We start from the raw sequence: 21,538 nt of genomic DNA on the forward strand, positions 1-21,538 counted from the left end.
ACGCTGACCCCCAACAGCCTTTCATGGTGGAAAGCAATGCTTCAGATGTTGCAACTGGAGCAGTGTTATTACAGCCCAGAAAGGTGGGGGGCTGCGACCCTACGCTTACTTCTCCAGAAAGCTGTCAGATGCTGAGTGTAATTACACAGTGTGGGAGAAAGAACTCCCGGCCATTGGGATGCTTTTGAAACCTGACATCACTTGTTGGAGGGGGCGTGGTGCAAAGTGGAGGTCTGTACGGAGCATCAGAACTTAGAGAGCCTTCAGACAGCCCAGAAGTTGAACCAGTGTCAAGTGCGACGGGTACAGTTCTTCACCAGATTTCATTTCCGCATCAATTATATTCCTCAAGCACAGTATCGCCGGGCAGATAACTTGTCACGCAAGCCAGAGTTCAAGGAGGATCAACCTGCTACTTCACCACATCACATTATCCTGCTGGATAAGATTGTGGTGGCCAGTTGCCCTGATTCTTGGATTGGGGATCTGCACAGCACTCAAGAGAAAGACCCATTCACTCAGCAGCGGTTACAAGATTTGGAGCAAGCAACACAGAACTGTGCTCTGGGTTTCTTACAAAAAGCAGGGTTGCTCTACCATTATGACGTGCCCCCTGGGGAGTTGCATTCCAAGCTTTGTCAGTGTCACAGCTGGGCACTTCAGGGTATTTAAAACCTTGCAAACAGTCATGTGGGACTTTAGGTGGACAAAAATTAAGCATGATGTGGAGATATATATCAAATCCTGGTTCAATCTGCATGAGGGCTAAACATGCTCAGGGATCACCTGCAGGGTTATTAGAACCCCTGCCCACTCCAGAGGTACTATGGTGAATTGTGACTCTTGATTTCATCATGGATCTCACCGCCTCCCAAGGGAAGACAACTGTCCTGGTAGTGGTGGATGCCTTCAGTAAAATGTCTCATTTTGTTCCTTGTGCTGGGTTGCCAACTACTCAAGAGACAGCACAATTGTTTGTACAGCACATTTTTCAGCTTCATGGGTCTGGTTTCAGACTATGGAACTCAGTTCACTGCTTGGTTGTGGCAAGCGCTATGGCATTTGCTGGGGAGTGAGTTGAGGCTGTTGTCAGTGCACTACCCTCAAACAGATGGACAGACAGAGAGAGTGAACACTACTCTGGAACAGTATCTCCGTTGTTATGTGAATTACCAGCAAGACAATTGGGTGGCTTTGTTGCCGTTGGCAGAATTTGTTTACAACAATTCTGTGCATGCCTCGACGCAGCAGACCCTGTTCATTGCCAACTTGGGATATCGCCCGTGCACCTTTGCCCACCCCAGCACTTCTCCAGCTGTACTAGCAGCAGTGGAGTTCATGCGGGAATTGCAAATCATGCAGCACTTGCTTCAGGAGCAACTCATGCGTGCAAAAGTGGACTATTAGTGGCAGGCAGATCAGCATCGCCAAGCTGGTCCTGAAATCAAGGTTGGGGACAAAGTGTGGTTGTCAACGTGCTACTTGCCCACTCGGGTTCCTAGTCAGAAATTACAGTCCCAAAGACTAGGACCCTTTGAAGTAGAAGCACAGATTAACCCCTTGGCTTTTTACCTCTGCCTTCCTCCTATTTTGAAAGTTCATCATGTCTTTCATTGCTCCCTGCTCATGCCAGAGAAGCCGGCAGATCCTCATCAGGCAAGGGAAGACCCTCCCTCACCCATGCTGATTGATGATCAGGAGGAGTATGAAGTAGAGCAGATTTTGGACTCGTGGCAATGCCATGGGAAGTTGCAATACTTGATCCAGTGGATGGGGTACCCCCCAGAGGAGCAGTCCAGGGAGTCAGTGGACAACATGCACATGCCAGAGTTGGCGAGAGAGTTTCATGATGCTTATCCAGACAAGCCCAAGCCCCCAGGGCGGGGGGAGCTTCAGTATGGGAGAGGGGATGATGATGTATCCCAGGATAAGGGGATGCTTTAGAGGAGGGGGACACTGACTTGGAGGACTGGGGCAACGAGTCAAGGGAGGAGGGTGAGCAGCGTGCTCAGCCCCCTGCTCCCCCCACAGAGTCAGAATGTGAGCTGTCAGAGACTGCTGCTGAGGACACACTTCCTTCACCTGCATCGGAGAAGCCACCTTGTCAAGCTGTGGATACCTAGCCAGGCACCCAGAGCTTTTCCACGCCGGGACTGTCCACTAGCCCCCACCAGTGAAGAGGAAGAAGCTGAGATCCAGCCCCCCTTGACCCATTCTTGAAGGTTTCTGAGACGTGAAGAGGAATGGTCAGGGTTAAGGTGGAGCCAAAAACTTCACATGAAAGTCAAGCCTTCTTAAGGAGACATGCAAAAGGGGGGGTTCTTGCTGCATCAACGTCTGTGGCTGCGAAGATGCTTAGTCGGAGTTAGTAAGGGCAATAGTTCCTCGAAAGCTTAGTTAGATGAACAAGTCATAAAGTCTTTGAAGTTGCTGTAACCCTAATAAAAAGAGAAAAACTCACTGAACCAAGTGTGCCTGAACTTCTTGACATCAGGTAGAACAGGGATGTTATTTAAATTGTATTTTGGCATTATAATTGCTTTGTTGGTCTTCTTTAGCTTTACTCTGATTTTCAATATTACCAATTCATTATCTGTACCACAGTCTACTCCTGGTCTTGTTTTTGCAGAAAGTATGGAACTTCTCCATCTTCTGCTACCAATTATATAATCAATTTGATTCCTATATTGAACATTTGGTGATGTCCACATGTACAGTCGTCTTTTCGGTTGCTCGAAAAATGTGTTTGCGAGAAACAAATTATTGGCTTCACAAAATTCAGTAAGTCTTTTTCCTGCCTCAGTTCTATCTCCTAAGCCCCATTTCCCCACAATTTCTAGTTCTTCTCTGTTCCCTATTTTTGCATTTCAGTTCCCCATAACTTTCAGAACATCTTGTTTTGGTGTGTGATCAATTTCTTTCTGTACTTCTGTATAAAATCTCTCCAATTCCTCCTCTTCTGTTTGCTGTTGGAGCATAGACTTGGATGATGGTTATGTTAATAGGTTTCCCATTTAATCTCATTATCATTTGCTCAGACCTTGCACTATAGCTCATAATTGCTTTTGCTACATTACTTCTCACTTATTAAAGCAACCCCATTTCTTCTTAATTTATCATTTCCTGAATAAAATATTTTGTAGTTGCCTGATTGAAAATGTTCCATTCCCATCCATTTAATTCACTCACGCCAAGCATTGTAATGTTGATGCATTCCATTTCTTGCTTGACAATTTCTAACTTTCCCTGGTTCATGCTTCTCACATTCCATGTTCCTATTTTGTGCATCAGCCTCTGGACTTCCATTCAGCTTTTACCCAGTGGCATCATTAGTTATAGCGCTACTCGTACTTGTTCGTTGTTCTTCCCCAGTAGCTTCCTGAGTGCCATCTGACCTGGGGGTCTCATCTGCCAGCACTATCTCATGTTGCATTTTGGATACTCTGTTCATAGGATTTTCATAGTAAGAGGTATTCAGAGGTGGTTTACCATTACCTTCCTCTGAGTTTGGATGCATCTTAGTCTGGTGTCTCAGCTCTCGGCTGCTTCAACACTCTCAAACCCCCTCACCACATTAGGGTGTGCATCCTAGAGGATTGCACTGCCCTACAAATTGTACCATCCTACAAATTTGTAAAAATGCAAACACAATTTGGGTTGGTCTTTCACAGTCCAATCCACTTCCCGTGTAGCTAGGCAGAATTTGGTAAAATGTGCCTCTGAGCATATGGTAAGTGGTGGCAACACCTGTAATTAGGACTGAACCTCCAAAGATGGAGAATTACATTTTTGTATATTTGTTGGTGTTCTTATTTTGCTTCTTCCCTGTGTTATTACTGTTTCTACAGAGAATCTAACCTAGAAAATTATATTTCTCTCATTATTCAACCTAGAAACCTGTGTCAAATTCATTTTTATTAATTTCAAAGCCTTTTTATTGGTCAGTGTCATATGACGGGGAAGACAGCCTTTGTGTTTCAAACTGGAGGTTCTATTTCTATTTTGGTTGCATTAACAGTTGAATCTGCAAGTGCAGCTTCATGTAAAATCAGACTGATTACCATATGTTGTTACATAAGCAATGAATCTAACTATGGGAAAAATCAATAGGAGTCTCCTAATAACTCTCAGCACCCTTCACAACTAGTTTTCCCAGATTTTTTTGGGAGAAGCCATGACTGTTTAAAGTGCAATAGATGTCTGGCATGGGTGTGGCCACCTGATTAGCCAAGCCAAATAGCTGTGAGTCTGGCTTTTAGAACACTGACAGTTGGTTCTTACTGAGCATGCCTGCACTAAATTTCTTAAATTAATTAAAGATCAGCCGTGCCTTTTTTTTTTAACTTTTAAACTACAGAAAATGAAGGTCAGAGTATGGGGCAAGGTCAGTATTAGGATTGCAGGTACTCTGTGAACATGGCTGATCTTTAATTAATTTCAACAAATTATGAGACCACTGACAGAAAAAAGTCCAACAGAGGTCTGGATTTTTTCTCTCTTGTTTTATACTCTGAACTCTGGATTCTCTCTGAGTGTTTTGTGTATCACCATGAAAACTTAAGACGGTTGTTAAGCAAGTGTTTCTGAGTTCAGGACTGTACATTTTGTAAGGTTTTGTTTTGAAATGAGCTTATGGGAAGCAGCAGAATGGCATGGGGTATTTTCAATCTAACATTGCAGAATGGGAAAAATCCAAGCTGGCTATAGTATATAGCTGCTCTCGTGGCTGTATAAACAGCAATGCCAATATGGCTTTTGAGATTTATGAGTGCAATAGAAAAGCCTTGAGATGTGTTGCTTGCCAATTGCCAGTTTGACAGAGCCCTTTATGTGGTGATAGGGTTATGTTATTCCAGACATAACAGGTAAGGCTAACCCAGTCACTCTAGATAACAGGATGCAAGACACAGTTATAGTAAAACATCAGAACTTAGTGGAGAATGTACTGCTTGTGGATTATCATAACTAAAAACTGGAATCCTGATAATGGTCACACAATTCAAGAATTATTAAATAGGGCTAGGTTGGTTATGGTTATTATGCATAAGTTGTCAAATATTACATGAATAGAACTTCTGCTACATTTCCGGAGATATGGTAAATTTGTTATTTGGAACAACGATAATTTATGTAATATTTATTTTCATGTTTTTCAGTGATGATTGAGGCTTTGTATTCAGTGATGATCATAGCTTTGTATTAATCCCTCTATTATATTGTGCAATAAAACGGAAAATAATTTAAGTGTTGTCATTAGAGGGAACCAAAAAAAGTGAGTCTCAAGGACAAAAACTGAATTATACAGTCACTTATACTGGGGACTACTGCCATAGATCATTTGACATTGTTTTTATGAATCCCACTCCTAGCATGAATATAAAAGTCAAGAAAACCTTAATTTCAAACTCTTGATTTAAGGGATGCTTTTCATTGGCTCAGTTAATACATTCAAGATTTCCCCATGCAGCATACCTCTGCTGATGCAGACAGGTGGGGGGATGAACCAGATGCCCTATTTTGAGGCCTTCTTGAGCCAAGGTCCTGCTCATATGATTTCTCTCCCTCAAAAAGATGGTGTAGAAATCATGCAAGTAATCCAGCTCATATTTTACTTCACCCTATGTGGCCGCAAGAAGAGGGTAACTCTGCGTGGAGGAATTTTAAATGTAAACTGGGACACTGTGATGAATTGTTTCTAAGGCCCCAAACAAATTGGATCCCTTGTTGGTATCCTTTAAAGAATGCCCTTAGTTTAGAAAATGATAGCCATTCCTTGAACTCATAGAAGTTTCTTTTAGGCCAAGATCTGGTAATTCTAGAGATTAAAGTGTTCCCTTCTTCATACTCAAGCAAAACAATGAACCAATTTATGCTTGCTTTTCACACACCCACTGAAATTAGAGTTTATTATTCAAGAAGAATAACACTTCTCAGTTTGGGCTAACTATGGAACAGTTAGGCTCCAGAAGTCAGAGTAGCTCACATTAAATTAGTTAGTGGTCCAAATGATATAGAGTTCCCTATGAACAGTGAAAGAAATTACTTGCAGAATCTCCCTGATGTTTGTTTGTTTCTTTATTTTTTAAGAAAAAAGAAACACTTTTTGAAGTGTTATGGCTTAGCCAGATTCAAAACACTACTTCCTAGACACCTGATTAAAGATGCTCTGAGCTCTTCCAGTCTCATTGGTACTTGCAGGCATACAATCTTTCTTAGAAACAGGCTGGAGGTTAAAAAATTACTTTGCTCTCTGCTCTTCAGATTTCGTGGGCAGACAGGTGTGTAATTAAGTGTCTTCTTCAAAACAGGCAGCACTGCGACTTGTGTGGATGGTCAAGAAGTCATACAGAAAACTAAATGTGTATCGAGACTTTCTGAGACTGAGGTGAAGGACATCTGAGTCCTAAACATTCATAGTGGTGTATCTGCCTGTAATCCCAACATAATGGACTTGCAATTTAACCCTTTTGGCTCTTATCCTGTTGCTTACAGTAGTACATAACAATTGTCCACTCTTCTTTTAGCAGTGAAACAATATAGCAGTTTTAGTACATTGAGGATGGTTATATAGCCTGCTGTCTAAGCCATTTGTAACCTTCATTGCTGGATTTTATACCATTTCATTTTGTCCCCCTAATATGCCTTAACTACCAAGAAAGAAACAATGTATTAAAATGCCTGAAATTATTACTCCATGGGAAGGTTTTTCTTCTTCAATGTCTCCACCATGTTGAAATTCCATATCTCCAGTAAAATAATGAAAAAGATAGAAAAGCACATAGACACACACACAGCACACATGGTCACCCAGTTCCTTAGAGCCTTGGATCCCATCTCTTTGCCATCCTGAGACAATGAGAACATATTCTGCAGGCTCTGGTTTAAACACATAAGGATGGCTGATGCCCTTAAAAAAAACAAAAGAATGATAAAATAAAAGCCTAATGTTCTGCTTTGTCAAAGCATTTCACCGATGAACGTTCAGTGGGGCTGAACTCATACGGCAGGTTCCGTTCCAGGCCCCCACTGAAAAGCGAAAACCGCCAGAAAGTGGGGCCCTACTCAGTTGTAGTGCGGGAGCTCCCCGTGCTCCAGCTGACAGTGATCAGCTGGAGCGTGTGAGCTCCCCCCCCACAGCTGATAGCACGATCATCTGGAGAGTGGGGAGCTCCAGCCACCACACTCCAGCTGACAGCGATCAGCTGGAGCACGCAAGCTCCCCGCATTACAGCTGATCATGTGCTCCAGCTTATCAGCTGGAGCGAGCGATCAGCTGTAGCATGGGAAGCTCACGAGCGGAACGCCAAAAAGCGGGGCACCGACAAGCAGGACCCTACTGTGCTATACTCTGCATGAAATTAATCTGCTCATTGTGAAAGATCTACTTGCTTCCATCAGCAACTAGAAGGAATCTTTAAGATACTATTACAATTCTAGCCCAGCAACAAAAGAATGCCACTTTTTAATTGCTTTCAAAGCCAGCTTTTGTTCCAGTAAGGCATCAAGATATGACATAACCAGGAGAAAAGTGTTAAAAAACCATTTCATTTGTAAAAGCGAAGAAGCAGAAGGGTTCAGTACCCCTCATTCACCCATCCCCAGTGAACTGCTACACATGCACACACAAACACTTTTGCATGACCAAAGCTGGGCTGTGCCCCCTCCTGTGTAGTTTCAGCTTCAAATGAGTTTGTTTTGATTTGGGGGAGGGGACAGCACCTGCCTCCCACCCATCCTTAATGTGCTTTAAATTGCATGCACACACACAGTAATTTCATGGCAAATCTTTTTCTCTGACATGTGGCTCTATCATCGTTATGCCTAGCTTTGCCCTGATCTACTCATGTGCTTAATGATGAGACCTGGCAATTGACACCTTACAAAATTAGGCCCTTCAAGGTGAACCTGGGTAACAGTGTGGCAAAAGTATGGAATGCCATTCAAAAAAAATTGTATTTGAAGTGCCACATTTTCACAAGATGAAAAATGCTCTTTAAATTACTGAAGAGAGTCAAGCCTGACAGCTACCCAGACTCATTAAAATCATAGTCTGATCCAAAGTTCTGTGGAAGCAATGAATTGTACACAGAGCTTTCGTCAACAAGACCTGATCTCTGAGCATGCATTGGAGGTATGTAACAGATCTGTCCCCACCCCACAAGCATCCTCACAACTACTTTGGGCATCCCCTCTGTTAAATCTGATTCTTCCTTTGAGTACACAAAAACAACTCAAAAATTATTACCTGGGTCATCTTCAGCTTATTTTCCCATGTGTTGATCCTTTCCTCAAATGGCTTTTTGAATGGTGAGAAGGACATGCTTTGAGTCATAACAATATGGTCATCCAGAAGCTGAGAGGCTTCATCAGGGCTCTTCAGAATAAAGGTTTCCGTTTCTTTGTAGGGAACTACATTGAAGAGGATGGATTCCCATTCATGCTCCATCTTATCTAAGGCCTAGGAAGTGAGAAGATATACATCATTTGTCCTTACTGAATACACACTGCAAAACACTTGGTTCCTCAAGATGGCAATTAGTGAAAAGTTAATGGAGATAATGATAATGGTAACAGACTGAGGCCTGCTAGAGAGAGAACAAAAAATTAGTAAATAGGAATTACTTTCCAACAGAAAACTCCTTTTTGTTAGATAACTTAATGGTTGAAATGCATATATCTATACAGATATATAGTATAATTGCCAGTGAATTCCTCCCAGCACTGTCCATATCTCCCATTACATTCCCAACATCATGTGAAATTAAGAAGTAACTATTTTGCCAACAGATTCAGAAGGTCTATCTTTTTTTGAAGACCTTATTACACTTAGTTAGCCAGTGCTTTTGTTAGAAATTTTTAGAAATATTTAGGGCAAATGTTAAAAGCTCTAGATGTGAAGAACACTCACAAGAAAAAGATTCATCTACAGAAAGCATTATAGCATAAATGATGAAATTGCAAGCAAGGTCAGATGAAATGTTCTCCTTACATTCTCAATTGAATATTCCTTCCCAGCAATCTCAGCTATTTTGGCTATGATCTCAATGTGATCCTGAAGCTTCATCTCCAGACAGCGTGCAAATGTCAAATTGGCCTTGGGCTTCACATTGATTTTGATCTCTTCAGAAAGCATCTCCCAATGACGGTTGCGCATACCAGGATTGCGCAGACCTTGAATCAGGGGTATGTATGGTCTGAATTCCTCAATCTTGCCACGGATTTCCAATGCAACATCCTGGCATGCTGAACAGAACATATAAAATGTACCATCAATTAAGAGTTCTAAGGATACCCATTGTATGCAGAAACACAAGACTAAATATTACGATTAGGAAAAGAGTACTGGGGAACACAACATTACATTATCCAAAATGAAATTTCATATTTGCCTGTAATTTGTTCCTTATTGCATGTTTGAATCAACATTTATGTGTAACATATATTTGTTCCCTTTTAAATTACAGGCATGGGAAAGGTAGCAAGCAGCTCTGCAAATGGTAGAAAGTATCTATATTTAAATGATTAAATTTAGCAAACTGTAATGTACCAGTGCGTAGTCTCACATCGCTCTCACACTGGAGGACTAACACCCCAGCCCTATCTTTAACAGATCAGAATATTATAATGTAATAAAATCCAATTCTGGAAGACTTGCTCTATTATACAAGTGTGTCTTTTTAATCCTTCTGGTTTGAGTTATTCACCTTCACTCATACATATTCCTTCAATTCCTCTTCTTTTAAAGCTCATTCACTGCAGCATTTAGAACAGAATTGTTTAGAATACAACAAGGTTAAAAAAGAGAAACAAGATTCTTCTACTAGATAATATTTTACAATGTTAATATACAGCCATGTTAAATACAGCTTTAGAGAAAGTTTGCAAATTGACTATATCTTTACAATTTCTGAAATCTTTGTTAGGGATGGTGAATCTGTCAATTTCAGTTTCTCATTTTTCCAATCTTAATTTCAGTTCACCCCATTTCTGCATTAGTTTGCCATTTTTTTCAAAAAAAAGTAATGAAAATTCATCAATATTTTACTGCACATTTCTCCTAATATACACATTTTTGTAAGCAACTTCCCTAATCTAATGCATTTCTGTATGCCATTATCAATAATATATGCATTTATATGCACTCTTTGTCCTAATATACACACTTTTGTACAAATGGTTTGGTTGGAGAACTGCATCACAAAATTCAGAGAAGTGTGACTTTCAAAAGCCAGCTGCATTTCAGTTCACGTATTGTTCTGGGAAGTGTGAATTAGGTAGGTTCCCAAACCCTCTAATCTGAGTCAACTTTTTCATAGTTCCTTGCAACTCTTTGGAACTGATTTTGTATTGCACAGATTTGTAGAGCTGTTATGTCACCACATGAAGGACAAATGAATAAAAGCAACAAAAAGGAGTCTAAGTTTTCCATTCTCTCATCTCTCTTCTGAGCAACTGATCAATTCAAGGCCCTGTAGTTACCTGGAATATCCTTGAACTGTTTCACACACTTGTGCATTGTCTTAAAGGACTCGTTGACATTCTTCTCCAGCTGTTCTGCATCAATTGCAGACAGAGGATCATTCATCCAGCTGTCAGCCCAGCGAAGCCAATCTGATGCTGTAGTCCAGAGATCAAAGAAGGGTTGAAACTCCTTAACCATCCTGGACAACTTATCATACTGGAGAAAGCAAAAGAATATTACTAACTGCTAATGGGTATGTGTTCCTCAGAAAAATAATTTGTACTGTCTTCTAAACAATTAGGGTGCATGCTTGCTTAAGCACAGGGCCAGTACCAGCCTGCCCTGGGCCTCAGCACCTGCATGCACGCAGCCAGGCATGCACCCCAGTCGTGCAGCTCCTGCCTGTTTCACTTACCTCTCTCCTGCGTCCTGCTGTTGCATGCACAGGGCTGCCATCAACCAAGATGGCAGCAGAGACTTCTTTAAGGGGCTGATACCTGCCACCATCTTGATTGATGGTCAAATGCGCAGTACACTACACGCATGCACATGCCTGCCATCAACCAAGATGGCAGTAGGTGCATCAGCCCCTTGAAGCCTAAGTCACCATCTTGATTGATGGCAGCCCTGCATGCACAGCATGCGCAACAGCAGCAGCAGCAGAGAGGTAGGTGGAGCGAGTGAACGGGCGGGTGGCCTGGAAGCTCCCTCCCTGTGATCTGCGGCAGGGTCCCTGCCACAGATTGTGGAGGGGAGTGCTACTCCCCTACCATAATGAGGGGCCCTTCAGGGGCCCCTGTGGGCCACGGGGCCCTTGGACAGGGCCTGACCTGGCCACACTTTGGTGCTGGCCTTGCTCAAGCATACTATGTTGTCCTCTAGTTTGCTGGTATAAATAGGTCAGCATGCAGCCTTGAAATGACTTCACAAGAGTTCCTTCTTTATGCCTTAGAGGGAACCCTTCCCTTTGCTTCTTATGCACAACATGTGACTATAAGTATGCCCAGATGGTCACAATGATCTCAGAGTTTTCATATGAGCTGGAAGGGACAATCCGGTAGCAGAGCAGGAAAGAAATGTGGGAGACTATGAACTACATATATATGTATTGGATTCACACCCATCACCTGAATACACACCAACTAATTAATTCTAAAATTATTCTAAAGCAGAGATGGAAAACTCTTGGCCCACAGACCTGATCCAGCCCTCCCCCCTATCTATTTTTAATAGCTCCCAAGACTTCTAAGAATTTGGCACCAGTGAGAGCAAAAAAAAGGGGTGGGGAAGGGGTGGAGAGAGATGCAGTACTCACAGCCACAGCAAAAAAAGACAAAAAATGTCCATACAGTGTTAGCAACGATAGGCACAATTCCCTTAAATGGCAAGAGGCATTGCTTTAAGGATTCATTATATATTTGGTCCAAGACTAAGACCTGCTGCATCTCCAGATAAAAATATGATGTGCATTCACATTGCAGGCAGATATAGTGGTTAGTATCAGGTTATTAGAATAAAATCTTCTTACGTACTTTCTAACTGTACCTACAGCTGTATATGTCAATGACTGAAAACACTCTGAACAGCAATTACTTGACTAGCAATTACTGAAGAGCAATTACTTGACTAGCAGGTGCTTGCAACAATGCGGCCAGCAACGTGTCCTCTTAACTCTTGCCCTTCTTAGCTTATTAAAGCTTGCCAAGGGGAATGACTGAAAGAATCCAGGCTGTAGTCAATGCATATTTGCAGGAGGGATTGGTCCCAACCACCCTGAAAGAAGCTGTGATCTGACTGCTCTTGAAGAAGCCCACCCTGGAACCACTGGTTTGTGACAACTACCGCCCAGTTGGAAATACCCCCTTTTTTGGGAAGATGATTGAGAGGGCAGTGGTGAAGCAATTGTAAATACTCTTGGATGAAACAGATTGTCTTGATCCATTCCAGTCTGGGTTCAGGTCTGGTTATGGGACTGAATTGGCTTTGGTAAAAGACATTATTAACATTCACTGTTTTGGTAATCCTTACAGTAGCCCTATTATTATCCACATAATGTGGCATGGATGGTTGAGGCTGAGAGAATAAGTGGGCTTAATATGCATCTGTATCAGTAAAATGGGTTCTTTAAGGGTGCAATAGGTCTTATCCACACTCATTTTAGGTCATGCATGTTTTAGCTGAAGCTGAAAAGTTGAAGTAAAAATAAAGCCAAAACACACTAACCCAGCATAGAAAGCAAAGTATATATATAAGAGCTGAGAAGAAAAAAAATATCATATAGGCAATGATTGGCTGCCTTTGAAGACGGTTCGGAAACTGCAGCTTGTGCTAAATGCAGCGGCCAGATTGGTAACAGGGACCAGACGGTCCGAACATATAAAACCGATTCTGGCCTGCTTGCATTGGCTGCCTGTATGTTTCCGAGCTCAATTCAAGGCGCTGGTTTTGATGCTTTAATGTTGATGCTTGGCGGTTCTTGCGTGAAACAACACGTTACGTTGGACGTAAAATGGTAAAGAATCATCACAGGGGCTTGAGAAAGTTTAAGAGTCTTTACTTAGACATTAAGGCCAAAGGCTTAAGAGTAGATACAAGTAGAGTTTCTCCCCCCCCCTTCAAGGAGAAGCTCTCAGTTCAGAGACAACACACAGACAGCACAGTACAGAACAGCAATAGAAAGCAACTAGAACTTTTTCCCAAGCTGTTATCACCCGTTACCATGGCAACATGTCTGTTTCCCAGGCCAGTCTTAGCTGATAACGCTGCTCCTGCAGACACATGCTTGTAACTCTTTCAGACCTGATGAAAACATCCTTAGGCAGTACGGCCTAATGCCAACAGTCCCCCCTTTTCATCATGTCTGTATATCCATTACAACAATTACATTACAGTAATACATTTCTACAATACAAAGTAATGCATTTCAATACAGTGCATCATACATTTCCAGTTCAATACATTACAGGACATCTCAGTACATTTTCAAAACTTTATCAATCAAACTTCGGTTGCACACAAGTCAGATACAGTGTCTCAGGGTCCATCTCAACCTCTTTGTGCCTGCTCCACGAGCTAGAGGGAGCCCCAGCTGACGAAGCATCAAGGCCCCAGCTGACAAAGCATCAAGGCGAGTTAAGCAGCAGAGCGAAAAGAGGGTAAGTAGCTCCCATTTATTCCATTATTTAAATTGAAGTAAAACAGCTCAGAGAAATAACTAATAAGGGCAGCCCAAGGTCACCCTGAGCTAGGAGCCAAATCCTGAAAGAACCTATATCTTAAGAGACAGATCCTAGGAGAAGGAAGCGTATAGAAAGCTAGTTTTCAACACCGCCCTAGCAGGAAAGCTTCAGGGGACACTGTAAACAAGGCTAAATTCCAGTCGGAGAGAAGGGGGAAAAGGAAACTCCACCGATACATACAGGGAGAGAGTCAGCTCAGTCCTTGCTAAAAAGGACAGCTTCAGCCTTCCTGAAACACAACCACAAGCTCTGTTTCCCTAGGTTAAAGAAAGGTCAGGCTGTTCTAGGTGGGAAAACAACAAACACAAAAGACTTGCCTGGAAGTCGCAGCCCCTTGCAGAGATTAAAAGCAGCCAAAAGCTTAAACAGCCCCGCCCCTCGCTCAGGAAGGAAGCCTGAGAGAATACTAAAGAGTTAAGCCCCAGCTGATAGCCGTCAGCCTCAAGTAACACATCATTGGCTGGCAGCAGTAGCTGGGAGGAACCAGCCACACATATAAAGTCAGAGCACCCTAGCGAGGGAGCCTGCTCCACGAGTTAGAGGGAGCCCCAGCTGACAAAGCGTCAAGGCCCCAGCTGACAAAGCGCCAAGGCCCCAGCTGACAAAGCGCCAAGGCCCCAGCTGACAAAGCGCCAAGGCCCCAGCTGACAAAGCGCCAAGGCCCCAGCTGACAAAGCGCCAAGGCCCCAGCTGACAAAGCGTCAAGGCCCCAGCTGACAAAGCGTCAAGGCCCCAGCTGACAAAGCGTCAAGGCCCCAGCTGACAAAGCGTCAAGGCCCCAGCTGACAAAGCGTCAAGGCCCCAGCTGACAAAGCGTCAAGGCGAGTTAAGCAGCAGAGCGAGTTCGGCAGCAGGGCGAGGAGGCCAGGGCCCCCCCACTCTGCCCGTCTGTTCCCTGACCTCAACTAAACCACAGTCTCCAACCCATTGACGTAATAAACCTTAAACAAAACTATGCAGGTAAGAAGCCAGCAGGGGTGTGGGGGCTTTCCAGTGTTTTGCACCGCCTGCAGCATGTACGACTATCTGCCTGTTGGACAGAAGTCGTGGGTGTGGTCTCGGTGCAATGAGCTCCTGGCTCTCCGGGAACGACTTCATTTCCTTGAGGCCAAGGTGGCGGACCTGGAAAAGCTGAGAGAGGCAGAGAGGTGTGTGGAGGAGGCCTTCAGGGACGTTATAGCTGTGTCCCACTCCAACGATGATAGCTCTCCTGCTATCATGGACAACGATGGTCTCGGGGAAGGAGAGCATCCAGCTGAGGAAGAGGGAAACGATCCCTTAGAAGGGACCCATTCCTTGGGGGATGAGCAGCTATCCTCTCGTGCCGAGGATATATCTCCAGGGGGTGGAGGGATCCTTGTAGTGGGTGATTCGATCATTAGGAACATAGACAGTGGGGTGTGTGATGGGCGTGTAGACCGCAAGGTGTTTTGCCTGCCTGGTGCGAAGGTTGCGAATATCGCCCGTCGTTTAAATAGTTTGGTAGACAGTGCTGGGAAGGAGTCAGTGGTCGTGGTGCACGTTGGCACCAACGACATGGGGAAATGCAGCCGTGAGGTCCTGGAAGCAAAATTTAGGTTGCTAGGTAGGATGCTGAAAGCCAGGACCTCCAAGGTGGCTTTCTCTGAAATGCAACTGGTTCCACGCGCAGGACCAGCCAGACAGGCCCAGCTTTGCAGTCTCAATGCGTGGATGAGACGATGGTGTCGGGTGGAAGGGTTTGGATTTGTTAGGCACTGGGGAACTTTTTGGTTCAAGCCGGGCCTGTACAAAAGGGACGGGCTCCACTTGAACCAGAATGGAACCAGACTGCTGGCACTTAAAATTAAAAAGGTGGCAGAGCAGCTTTTAAACTGACTGAGGGGGGAAACCCGACAGGAGCTGAGAAAGGTCCGGTTCGGAATAAACCTCCCCCCTGGGATAAAAACCAAAGAAATGATGAAATTTTAAAAGGGGTAGGCCTAGAAGTAGGCATTGTGAGAGCAGGGGCACAGGATATAAATTCAGAAGAGCAAAATTACCACAGGCCTAACCACAAGTGCCAAAGACACTTGAAGAGAGACACTGCTTACAAGTGCCTGTACGCTAATGCTAGGAGCCTGCGAACCAAGATGGGAGAACTGGAGTGCTTGGTCTTAGAGGAGAGCATTGATATAGTGAGCATAATGGAGACCTGGTGGAATGGAGAAAACCAGTGGGATACGGTTATCCCTGGATATAAACTATATCGGAAGGACAGGGAAGGACGTATTGGTGGCGGAGTCGCTCTATACGTGAAAGAAGGCATTGAATCCAGCAAGCTCGAAACCCCAAAAGAGGCAGACTCCTCCACAGAATTGTTGTGGGTGGTGATACCATGCCCCAGGAGGGACTTAATAGTGGGAACGATCTATCGTCCCCCTGATCAAAATGCTCAGGGAGACCTTGAGATGAGATATGAAATTGAGGAAGCATCCAAACTAGGAAATGTGGTAGTAATGGGTGACTTCAACTACCCGGACATAGACTGGCTGCATATGTGTTCCAGTCATGACAAAGAAGCAAAGTTTCTAGATATTCTAAATGACTATTCCCTAGACCAGTTGGTCATGGAACCGACCAGAGGGACGGCAACCCTGGACTTAATCCTCAGTGGGGACCGGGACCTGGTGCGAGATGTAAGTGTTGTTGAACCGATTGGGAGCAGTGACCACAGTGCTATTAAATTAAACATACATGTAACTGGCCAATTGCCAAGAAAACCCAACACGGTCACATTTGACTTCAAAAGAGGAAACTTCACAAAAATGAGGGGATTGGTAAAAAGAAAGCTGAAAAACAAAGTCCAGAGGGTCACATCACTCGAAAATGCTTGGAAGTTGTTTAAAAACACTATATTAGAAGCTCAACTGGAGTGCATACCGCAGATCAGAAAAGGTACCGCCAGGGCCAAGAAGATGCCAGCATGGTTAACGAGCAAAGTCAAGGAAGCTCTTAGAGGCAAAACGTCTTCCTTCAAAAAATGGAAGTCTTGTCCAAATGAAGAAAATAAAGAAGAACACAAACTCTGGCAAAAGAAATGCAAGAAGACAATAAGGGATGCTAAAAAAGAATTTGAGGAGCACATTGCTAAGAACATAAAAACCAACAACAACAAATTCTATAAATACATTCAAAGCAGGAGACCATCTAGGGAGACAATTGGACCCTTGGATGATAAGGGAGTCAAAGGTGTCCTAAAGAACGATAAGGAGATTGCAGAGAAGCTAAATGAATTCTTTGCATCTGTCTTCACAGTGGAAGATATAGGGCAGATCCCTGAACCTGAACTAACATTTGCAGGAAGGAATTCTGAGGAACTGAGACAAATAGTGGTAACGAGAGAGGAAGTTCTAAGCTTAATGGACAATATAAAAACTGACAAATCACCGGGCCCGGATGGCATCCACTCGAGAGTTCTCAAAGAACTCAAAGGTGAAATTGCTGATCTGCTAACTAAAATATGTAACTTGTCCCTTGGGTCCTCCTCCGTGCCTGAGGACCAGAAAGTGGCAAATGTAACGCCAATCTTCAAAAAGGGATCCAGAGGGGATCCCGGAAATTACAGGCCAGTTAGCTTAACTTCTGTCCCTGGGAAACTGGTAGAAAGTATTATTAAAGCTAGATTAACTAAGCACAGAGAAGAACAAGCCTTGCTGAAGCAGAGCCAGCATGGCTTCTGCAAGGGAAAGTCCTGTCTCAGTAACCTATTAGAATTCTTTGAGAGTGTCAACAAGCATATAGATAGAGGTGATCCAGTGGACATAGTGTACTTAGACTTTCAAAAAGCGTTTGACAAGGTACCTCACCAAAGACTTCTGAGGAAGCTTAGCAGTCATGGAATAAGAGGAGAGGTCCTCTTGTGGATAAGAAATTGGTTAAGAAGCAGAAAGCAGAGAGTAGGAATCAACGGACAGTTCTCCCAATGGAGGGCTGTAGAAAGTGGAGTCCCTCAAGGATCGGTATTGGGACCTGTACTTTTCAACTTGTTCATTAATGACCTAGAATCAGGAGTGAGCAGTGAAGTGGCCAAGTTTGCTGATGACACTAAATTGTTCAGCGTTGTTAAAACAAAAAGGGATTGCGAAGAGCTCCAAAAAGACCTCTCCAAACTGAGTGAATGGGCAGAAAAATGGCAAATGCAATTCAATATAAACAAGTGTAAAATTATGCATATTGGAGCAAAAAATCTGTATTTCACATATACGCTCATGGGGTCTGAACTGGCCCAGGAGAGAGACCTCGGGGTTGTAGTGGACAGCACGATGAAAATGTCGACCCAGTGTGCGGCAGCTGTGAAAAAGGCAAATTCCATGCTAGCGATAATTAGGAAAGGTATTGAAAATAAAACAGCTGATATCATAATGCCATTGTATAAATCTATGGTGCGGCCGCATTTGGAATACTGTGTACAGTTCGGGTCGCCTCATCTCAAAAAGGATATTATAGAGTTGGAAAAGGTTCAGAAGAGGGCAACCAGAATGATCAAGGGGATGGAGCAACTCCCTTACGAGGAAAGGTTGCAGCATTTGGGGCTTTTTAGTTTAGAGAAAAGGCGGGTCAGAGGAGACATGATAGAAGTGTATAAAATTATGCATGGCATTGAGAAAGTGGATAGAGAAAAGTTCTTCTCCCTCTCTCATAATACTAGAACTCGTGGACATTCAAAGAAGCTGAATGTTGGAAGATTCAGGACAGACAAAAGGAAGTACTTCTTTACTCAGCGCATAGTTAAACTATGGAATTTGCTCCCACAAGATGCAGTAATGGCCACCAGCTTGGACGGCTTTAAAAGAAGATTAGACAAATTCATGGAGGACAGGGCTATCAATGGCTACTAGCCATGATGGCTGTGCTCTGCCACCCTAGTCAGAGGCAGCATGCTTCTGAAAACCAGTTGCCGGAAGCCTCAGGAGGGGACAGTGTTCTTGCACTCGGGTCCTGCTTGCGGGCTTCCCCCAGGCACCTGGTTGGCCACTGTGAGAACAGGATGCTGGACTAGATGGGCCACTGGCCTGATCCAGCAGGCTCTTCTTATGTTCTTATGTTGTTATCCCTGGACTGGTTATTAATCCCACCATAAATCTTTCTGGCGGTTTTCCAATGTTAGATCTCTCAGACCGTCTCAAAGGCACTAGAGCTTCTGCTCTCTCAGCCCCCCTGTTTGAGCTGGTACTTGGCACAGCTTGCTCAGGGTATTCCATTTCCTGAGCCTTGCGTTTCTTTGATCTCCGTTTCCCACAAATGAGTTCATTTAATGCATCCCTAAGTGGAATTTGTGTGCCTTCCACTTTTATGTCAAGGTTTGGTTTAAATGCCAATGCCGGTGCTTGTGTGTCATCTGACCCTGTGAGAATGACTGTTTGCCTTTGATCCCAAGGCTTTTCTGAGACTTTAATGCTTCTGCTCAGAATTAATTGCTGTGTTTCTGGTATCCAAACTCTGAAATATGCATTCTGAAACCCCAGAACAAATCCCTGTTGTGCTCTGGGTGCAAGTTTGCCTCTTCTCTTGTTTTGCGGTATGCGTACCCAGCAACGTGCCCCGAATTTCTGAATGTGTTGCACTTTCGGCTTTCTCCCAGTGAGCTTCTCATAGGGAGACATTCCAAGTGCACTGTGTAACACCCTGTTGTGAATGTAATTCGCATACATAATTGCCTGTCCCCAGAAAGAATTCCCTAAACTGAAATCCATTAACATGGCTCTCATGGCTTCTTGAAGCACCCTGTTTTTTCTCTCAGCAGTCCCGTTAGAAAACGGGCTAAACGGAGCTGTGAAATTCTGGTTTATTCCCTTACTCTCAAGGAAGTCACTCAATGCTTTGCTCGTGAATTCCCCTCCCTGGTCTGAGCGTATAGCCCCCACTGTGGTGCCATTTTGAGTTTCGATTCTCTTAATGAACAGTTTCAGCTTCTGCTCTGCTTCATCTTTCCTCTTGAGTAAAAAAAATGACAAATCATCAACCACTACCGTAAAGTACTTAGCACCTCCTCGTGAAGTGTTTATTGGCCCTGATAAATCAACATGAACTAGCTGATAGGGAGCTGATGTCGTGCTTTCAGCCTCCCGGTTTATGGGTGCAATTGTCATTTTTGCTTTATGGCATGCATCACAATCCATCATTAACTGTCCACAATCTTTCAAACGCATGTTTTCACTATGCATTGGGGTTTTCTTTATCGTGTTAAAGTTTGCATGCCCCAGCCTCTGATGTCATTCATGGACGCAGCCTTGATGTGTCTGCAGCGTTTAACACAGCACACCCTGCTTGACTGCTTTTTATTACAAACTGGGAATCATTCAGGCTTCCCTGCAAGCACACTTGATCTCCCCTCATTACATAACATTTGTCTCTGTCAAACAACACTGAAAACCCACAACTGGTCAGTTTTCTCACAGACAACATGTTATGAGACAGTTCTGGTACAAACAAACGTTCTGACAGTATTCCAAGCTTATCAAATCTCACCAGTCCACGAGCCTCCACATTCTTCCGCGATCCATCCGCCAATTGAACAAAGTCCTGCTCATCTATAGACGTAAAAAACAAACTCCTGTCTTTGATTAATACATGGGACGCACCACTGTCAATAATCCAGTCAATTTGTCCCAAATCTTGAGGCTTCTGTTTACAAACAAAGTTCACACTTCCCTGCTTCCAGCCTCCGTCCCTGGAGTTGCGCCTGACTGCACAGTCTCTCTGGAGATGCCCACAAGCTCCGCAGACATAACAAGCCTTTAGCAGCTGCTGCTCCTGCTTGCCATCCTGCTTGCTTCTGGCTGCCTCCTCTGGCACGGCACTTTTCTTCGCCTCTTGTCTCCGCTGCCATTCCTGGGTCAGTTTTTCCTCAATAAATGCGACATTCAGCCCCCCATCTGGCAGAGCTTCCATTGCCATGACAAAAGTATTCCAACTCCCATCGAGTGAAGCCAGGATCAAATAGGTCTTCTGAAGCTCACTGTGTTCGACGCCTCGGTCCGTCAGCTCAGCAAACAAACGTCTGAATTCCGTGAGATGCTCACTCATATCGCACTCACCCGTGAAGCGCATCTGGTACAGCTTCCGTGCCAAACACAATCTAGATCCCGCGGTCTGTTGCACATGAAGGGCCTCCAACACGTCCCACATCTGTTTGGCGTTTGTAACATCTCTCACGTGTAGCAGTTGAGAGTCGGATAGAGCCAGAGTAATAAAAGCCTGCGCCATTCCGTACCCAGGCCGCTGTAAGGGGTGCAGGGGGTGTTCCTTCAATAGCTTCCCATAAATCCTCTTTTATCAGGAAAGCACGCATTCTTGGCTTCCAACTGCCATAATTCTTTTCCGTAAGTCGTTCCATCGGCAAGCCTCCAGACATGTTTACAGCAGCCATCTCTGCTCACCTCTGTCTGGCACAATCAATCAAGCTGCCCTCTGGATCTCCGTCTGCCGTTCAGACCAGCCACTTACTCCTGTGTAATGCGCTGTGGATCTGGGCCCATAACCCTGTTGATGCTTGGTGGTTCTTGCGTGAAACAACACGTTACGTTGGATGTAAAATGGTAAAGAATCATCACAGAGGCTTGAGAAAGTTTAAGAGTCTTTACTTAGACATTAAGGCCAAAGGCTTAAGAGTAGATACAAGTAGAGTTTCTCCCCCCCCCCTTCAAGGAGAAGCTCTCAGTTCAGAGACAACACACAGACAGCACAGTACAGAACAGCAATAGAAAGCAACTAGAACTTTTTCCCAAGCTGTTATCACCCGTTACCATGGCAACATGTCTGTTTCCCAGGCCAGTCTTAGCTGATAATGCTGCTCCTGCAGACACATGCTTGTAAC

At 44.0% G+C, this 21,538-nt stretch overlaps 1 protein-coding gene across 4 annotated transcripts in view; it reads right to left on the reverse strand.

Moving 5' to 3' along the window:
* Positions 1 to 21,538, reverse strand: part of DNAH1 (dynein axonemal heavy chain 1) — a 220,996-nt gene that overhangs the window by 138,507 nt on the left and 60,951 nt on the right. For all 4 annotated transcript variants that reach the window (XM_061617932.1, XM_061617931.1, XM_061617930.1 and 1 more), the window contains 3 exons: positions 10,480 to 10,678; positions 8,990 to 9,243; positions 8,246 to 8,458 (listed from right to left, as the gene is read on the reverse strand). In XM_061617932.1, the coding sequence (XP_061473916.1) occupies positions 8,246 to 8,458; positions 8,990 to 9,243; positions 10,480 to 10,678 (666 nt within the window). The remainder of the gene's footprint in view (positions 1 to 8,245; positions 8,459 to 8,989; positions 9,244 to 10,479; positions 10,679 to 21,538) is intronic.

This window comes from Rhineura floridana, chromosome 3 (assembly GCF_030035675.1).
Source record: "Rhineura floridana isolate rRhiFlo1 chromosome 3, rRhiFlo1.hap2, whole genome shotgun sequence".
Lineage (NCBI taxonomy): Eukaryota > Metazoa > Chordata > Lepidosauria > Squamata > Rhineuridae > Rhineura > Rhineura floridana.